The sequence below is a fragment of the Triticum aestivum genome, chromosome 1B, assembly GCF_018294505.1.
Source record: "Triticum aestivum cultivar Chinese Spring chromosome 1B, IWGSC CS RefSeq v2.1, whole genome shotgun sequence".
NCBI lineage: Eukaryota > Viridiplantae > Streptophyta > Magnoliopsida > Poales > Poaceae > Triticum > Triticum aestivum.
The window spans coordinates 30612745-30619064 of record NC_057795.1 but is presented as its reverse complement, the minus strand read 5'-3'; the positions used below and the strand labels follow the sequence as shown (position 1 = coordinate 30619064).

Below are 6320 nucleotides of genomic sequence, written 5' to 3'. Positions count from 1 at the left end.
GCGCCCCGTCGCTCCCGGCACGTCCGATCCGCCCACCGACGGCCGCGATCCGGTCTCCGGACATATGCGCATCCCACCTTCCCGGATGCCCCGGCAAAATCCCGAACCACCCCTCGGAAGCTCACGGAATCGCGACCCCGTACTAGCCGGTAGAGCGGGCGAGGGGCAGTTATGCGATTATGAGGGAACTCGCGGCTCCTGCCAGTACAAGAGGCCCGTCTCTGCGGACGCGCGGCTTTAAATGAGCAGCAAAAGGAGCGCAGCGAGCAGCAGTGCACAGCAGAGAAGCGGCGGGAAGTACGATACGATCCGAACGCGTCTCGCCTACTCTGCTTCCTCTGCTCCCCGGCTAGCTAGGGTTTGCTCCCTCGCCGCCGGCGCGCGTGGCCGTCTGAAGCAGATCCATCCCATCCCAGGTGCGTCTCTCTTCCTTCCTCGCCCCGTCGCCGCCATCCGTGCGCTCTCCGGCCGTGCAGGCTGTTTACTTGTCAGTGCGCGCGCTGTGCCTCCGCGTCGCCTCGCGTCTGCGGCCGCTGGACGTTTTGGATCGAGCGGAGCGGCGGGTGCCCGCTCTTTCCGTCTCCTCCGTTGGCCGAGCGGGTCGATTCCGGCGGCCGCGCGCGCCTCTGCTCGGCGGTTTCGGCTAGCGAAATGGCCGGATGAATCTGGCCGGGCAACTGAAATGCGCGGGGTTTTTGGGTACGTGTTAGGCATTCGCCTCCCATGGATGCTGGCGCCATGAAGCCTGCACCATTAGCCTGGTAGTTGTATTACTGCATCCTCAAGATTCATTCTTAGTGCAGTAGTAGCGTTTTCTGTACACAGATTCGGTATGCAGTCTTGTTTATCATTAATGGTTTCTGCCAAGGAAACAACCAAGTCACTAGCCTTGCTTATTAATTAATAAATAATGGTTTCTAAAACAGCTTCCTAGCCTCACTTATTTAATGGTTGCCAAAAAATCATCAGCCTTGTCCTCCAAAAATTTCGCTAGTTCTGCTTGTCCATGGCTTCTAAGTCATTTATCTGGTTGATATAATAAGAAATAGTCTTGACATCAAAAAAAAAATCACTAGTGCTACCTTGTTAATGATTAAAAATCACTAGTCCTGCTTATTGATGATTTCATCGCTGTACATTCACAACATGTATGTTTGTTCATATATTTAATCATCAATTACAAGATGTTGATGCATTTGCCCATGCCTGCTCTGTAAATAAACTGAAGAAGGTGCTAGCATTCATCATACAGGGATATACATGAAAAACCATCCATCGATATCAAGTTCCTGGTTTCGTTGGGTTGCTTGGGTCAATTATATTGTTTGGTTGCTGCTGTCAACGTAGTTGGACAAGTTGTTTTTTCATGAGAGTGCCAATTTTGTATTACTGTGTTTGCTCATTTGTGCCTATGATCTCCTGACATGGTGTTATCATATCTAGTCTTTATTCAAAGCTCGACGATCGCTTTTTCAGTTAGCATTCTTGTATCTTCTATGATGGCATTAACTTAACTTCTGTTGGGATGGCTTCTGTATTTAGGGTTCTAATAGAAGCAAACATACAATTGTTTCCAGGTTTTTGTGATGGCTCCCGCTATTGAAGCAGCAGAGAAGGTCAAGGTGGCAAGCGCACCTGTTAAGGCTCCTGTTCTTAATGAAAGAACACTATCATCCATGACCCGGAGACCTGGTTCAGCGCATTCTTGGCATGATCTTGAAATAGGTATTTGGCATTTGATCTTGACAAGATGTCGATATCATTGTTTCCCTCTTCTGAAAACTTATGTTTTGGACTTCTTTGTGCAGGCCCTGATGCACCAACTATCTTCAACTGTGTAAGGCCGCGCCCTAATATATTCCTACTGATTTTTCTTTCCTTCTAATTTCGTTGTATAATAATTATCTAAAATAAATTTCTGTGTATTTACGCTACAAGTCCATATCAATAGCATAGCCCCTTTCCTTCTGTTAACTTGAAAAGCAAGGGTTCCACCTCATATAAAATATATATGTCATTTCAAGCTTCTCAATTTTGTTTAATTAGTTAATATCCAACATGCCTAGGAGTTCTGAACGACAAACTAAAAAATAGATGCTATTTTATGCCAGGTCATTGAGATACCTAGGGGCAGCAAGGTTAAATATGAACTTGACAAGAAAACTGGACTGATAATGGTAAAGCATTGCTGTTCATTTCCCCTCCTATTTTGAATCTCTCTTGCCCCATCGTTCTTATGGTTTTCGTTGGCTATATGCACGCGTGCAGGTGGACCGCGTGCTTTATTCATCAGTGGTGTACCCTCACAACTATGGATTCATTCCCCGCACACTGTGCGATGACAGTGATCCGATGGATGTGCTAGTTATTATGCAGGTATGTCTTACTACTTCCCTTTTGTGGTGTACCCTCACCAAATGGGTAGAAGGCCGTTGTACTTCCTACTGTAGAGTCTGTTGGTTGGTTGTAGAACATTACCAATCTGCATTCGCAAATCTTTGTAATTTGTTGATACAGGAGCCAGTTGTGCCGGGCTGTTTCCTCCGTGCAAAGGCGATCGGCCTCATGCCTATGATTGACCAGGTTTGCTTTCATAGTTTCATCGCTCAGCCCTGCAGTCCAAAGAAGGCAGAGATCCTGATCAGTATTTATTTGAACAGGGAGAAGCAGATGATAAGATCATTGCAGTGTGCGCTGACGACCCTGAATACAAGCATTTCAATGATATCAAGGAGCTCCCACCTCACCGGTTGGCTGAAATCAGACGCTTCTTTGAGGACTGTATCCTTGTTGATCAACTTATATTCTCTCACCTTTTCAATGAAATGAAACGCAAAGAGTCCTTTGCGTTTTCTCGAGAAAAAAAAAACTTATATTCAGATATGAATAGCAAGTATTCCACAAAACAAAAAGTTTGCTTATTTTGGTTTTACTTGCAGAAAAGAGCCCCCTAATTTTTAACCTGCAGGATACTTCTAGGAAAAATCACCAGCCCTCGCCTCTTTTATGAATTACCGGTGCATGGCTATGTGCATTTGTAGTTTGTTTAGAGCTGAAACATGGATAAATGGACAAGGCAGTGCAAGTTTGTAGTACATGTCTCCCTCTTAGATCGAATGATTTCTTTAACCGCGACGTCTAGACAAGAAGAATGAGAACAAGGAGGTCGCTGTGAACGACTTTCTGCCGGCGACTGCTGCTTACGAGGCCATTCAGCATTCCATGTGAGTGTTTCTTTCTTGAATCCCCTCAGCATGGCTGTCCTAGATGATCTTGGTGCTGAGCTGACGCCGGTCTTCTTGGTGTTCTGTTCACAGGGATCTGTATGCTACTTACGTCGTGGAGGGCCTGCGGAGGTAGGCTGCTGCCCGGAGGTTCGGCTCGACGCGCTGCTCCTTGTCGTCGGGGCCGGGACGATGTTGGCGAAAACCGGAGAATGAGACACTGTCACCTTACGAACTAAGTACTGTTATTTTGTTGGTGTTGGCATATGTACCACTGGTTCTTATGACCTTGAATGTACTAGTAGTTAGCACAAGAAAGAGTGGCGCAATATTCTTTTGTGGCCTCGGTGCCCCTATGTTGTTACCTTCATGTTGATTCTCTTGACGATTCAAGTCAGGCATAAAAAATTCGTTGTCAATTTCTCACGGTCAGATAATCAAGTATGTCATGGCTGCTGATTCCTTTACACCACAAAGAATACAGAGATGGTTCCTGATAGCAGAATTTCAACCTAAATGACATAAATTTCACCTACAGAAAATAGTTGGCATATCTGGTACTCCCTTATTTATAAATCAACACACAGAATGGTCACTTAGTAGTACCCCCTTATTCATTTGCAAAACAAGAACCATGTCTCTCCCTTAGAAAATCAACAAACACAATGCCCATTTAGACACTGTTACCTTGCAAAATACTACTCCGTCCCAAAAAGCTTGTATTTGTCTAGATTTGGATGTATCTAATACTAAAACGTGTCTACATTCATCCATATCTAAGCAAATGTAAGGCGAACTTTTTGGGACGGTTGGAGTACGAACTACTATAGATTTGCTAGTGTGACTTGAGCATGCACCAGCGAATCATCTTGAAATGTTATTTTGTAGCCTTTTGCCCCTTCAAGTCAGGCATGAAATTTGTGATGTCACGTTTCAAAGATTCAGTCTATTGTGACTCCTTTGCAAGAATGCAGAGATGAACACCATAACTAATCAACCAAATCAGAAGCTGTTCCAAATACAAACTTTCGTAGAATACCTTAAGGAAAACTAGTTGTAAAGTAGAATCCCTTACAGAAAATCAGTTGTAAAGCAATCATGAAACTTGTAAGCAACGGCAACTATCCCAACACTGCTCAGCGTGCTCGTACAACAAATGCAATACAGTTAAAACAGGACGGAAGTTCAGTGGCGTTTTAACAAACACTGCATTAGAAACCAGATTGATATAGCAGAACAGAGGAAGCAAGACGCTTCCTCTTCGTTCACGGTTACATGGCGGGGCAAAGCAAAAGAACAAGCTTCAACACACTCTGGAACACACCACAGCTAACTTAACACAGAGACACTAGGCACACGAGGGCTGACGGAGCACCATCAGTCCAGTTCACCGGCACGGGCGCTCGGAGCCAGATCTACGCCTTGGTGGCCTTCTTGGGGGACTTGGTGGCCTTCTTGGGCGACTTGGTGGCGGTCTTCTCGGCCTTCTCAGCCTTCTCGGCGGCCTTCTTGGGGAGCAGCACCGGGTTGATGTTGGGGATGACGCCGCCGTGGGCGATGGTGACGCCGGACAGCAGCCTCCCGAGCTCCTGGTCGTTGCGGATGGCCAGCAGCAGGTGCCTGGGCACGATGCGGCTCTTCTTGTTGTCCTTGGCGGCGTTCCCGGCCAGCTCCAGCACCTGCAAAACAAGATCGGCGGCTCGTTTCAGTCCGGGGAGAGAGGTAGGTCGGAGGGGAGGGTGATGACGAGGATGACGGTGGTGCATACCTCTGCTGCGAGGTACTCGAGGACGGCGGCGAGGTAGACGGGGGCGCCGGAGCCGACGCGCTGGGCGTAGCGGCCCTTCTTGAGGTAGCGCCCGATGCGGCCGACGGGGAACTGGAGCCCGGCCTTGATGGACTTGGTCACCGACTTCTTCCTCGGCCCGCCGAACTTCTTCGCCGCCACCTTCTTCGCCTTGCTGCCGTCCATCTTGCTTGCTGGCGGGTTGCTGGGGCTCCGGCGAGAGGGTTTGGGAGTGGGTGGGAGCTGAGCTGTGGTGCGGTTGAGGTGGTTTGAAAATGGAGGCGCTGTGGCTGGGATTATATACCCGCGGGGGTCGGGGGGCGATCCGCGTGATGTGTGGCGCGGGCCGTTGGATGGAGGGCGGCGTGGACGGTGGATGTTCGCCTTGGGGGCGTGATCCGTGGGAGGGGGCCGCGGGCCAATCAGAGGAGCGGAGCGGAACGGCACAGCCGAAGGAGAGAGCACGTGAGATCATCGGGTCTCTCGTGACCAGGAGCGAGCAGATTGAGATATTTGAGGCCGTGTGTTTTCTTCTGTCTTTTTTAGTCTTTTTTTTTGAAGCTTCTGTCTTTTTTATCCGAAATCATAGTATATCTCTACTGTAATTAAACATATAGAAAAAGTATCAATATCCACAATGCCAAATTTTGTCAATATTATTAGATTCATTATGAAATATAGTTTTATGGTATATATATTCCGTGTTGTAGATGTTGATATTTTTTAATATAGATTTGATCAAACTTTACAAAGTTTGACTTGACGCAAATCTAATACGCGGAGTAAAAAACACCAAAGGGAGTACATCATTTGGGTGCGTTTGGTTGCCTGCATACAACCCAAACAAGTTCGCGTGGGACAAAAAATAATTCGTTTGGTTGACTGTATTCACAGTTTGGTCTGCATTGCACGAACCTTAAAGCACTCACCAGTCCTCTCAGGAACGACCGATTCGACCATTTCCCCTCAGCCAGACTCGGGCGATGTAGGGAGGGGAATGCAGCGCCGAGCTCATGAGACCACGGAGATGGCGCGAGCTCGTGTGTGTCTTCGAAAAAGCGGCATGAGAAATTGGGGTCACCTCCTATCGATTAGATCGCCCTACATAGTCAGCCTCATCTCACCCCCCCCCAACTGGGCGCACCCCCAGTCTCCTGGGCCCCCTGGTGGCCCTCCGGTGTCCATCTTCTGCTATATGTAGGCTTTTACCCTGAAAAAAATCGTGGGCAACTTACGGGCCGAAACTCCGCCGCCACGAGGCGGAACCTTGGCGGAACCAATCTAGAGCTCCAGTAGAGCTGTTCTGCCGG

The 6320-nt window shown here is 48.0% G+C and overlaps 2 protein-coding genes across 3 annotated transcripts; one reads left to right on the top strand and one right to left on the bottom strand.

Moving 5' to 3' along the window:
• Window positions 1–200: 200 nt before the first annotated feature.
• On the top strand, window positions 201–3656 carry LOC123105264 (soluble inorganic pyrophosphatase 4). Of its 2 annotated transcripts, XM_044527316.1 has the most exons (9): window positions 202–416; window positions 1578–1725; window positions 1809–1837; window positions 2112–2177; window positions 2269–2376; window positions 2518–2583; window positions 2661–2781; window positions 3143–3224; window positions 3318–3656. In XM_044527316.1, exons 2-9 carry the CDS (start codon window positions 1587–1589, stop codon window positions 3358–3360), a joined length of 654 nt encoding a protein of 217 aa, XP_044383251.1. In that variant the 5' UTR covers window positions 202–416; window positions 1578–1586; the 3' UTR covers window positions 3361–3656. The 2 variants fall into 2 exon arrangements, with proteins under 2 accessions (XP_044383244.1, XP_044383251.1); XM_044527309.1 differs by having other exon boundaries at window positions 201–416; window positions 2269–2583.
• A 757-nt stretch (window positions 3657–4413) lies between these two features.
• Window positions 4414–5288, bottom strand: LOC123105279 (histone H2A.2.1-like). The gene is made up of 2 exons (XM_044527319.1): window positions 4993–5288; window positions 4414–4903 (listed from the first exon to the last, which is right to left on the bottom strand). The coding sequence occupies exons 1-2, from the start codon at window positions 5194–5196 to the stop codon at window positions 4640–4642; spliced, it is 468 nt and encodes a 155-aa protein (XP_044383254.1). The 5' UTR covers window positions 5197–5288; the 3' UTR covers window positions 4414–4639.
• Between the last annotated feature and the right edge of the window lie 1032 nt (window positions 5289–6320).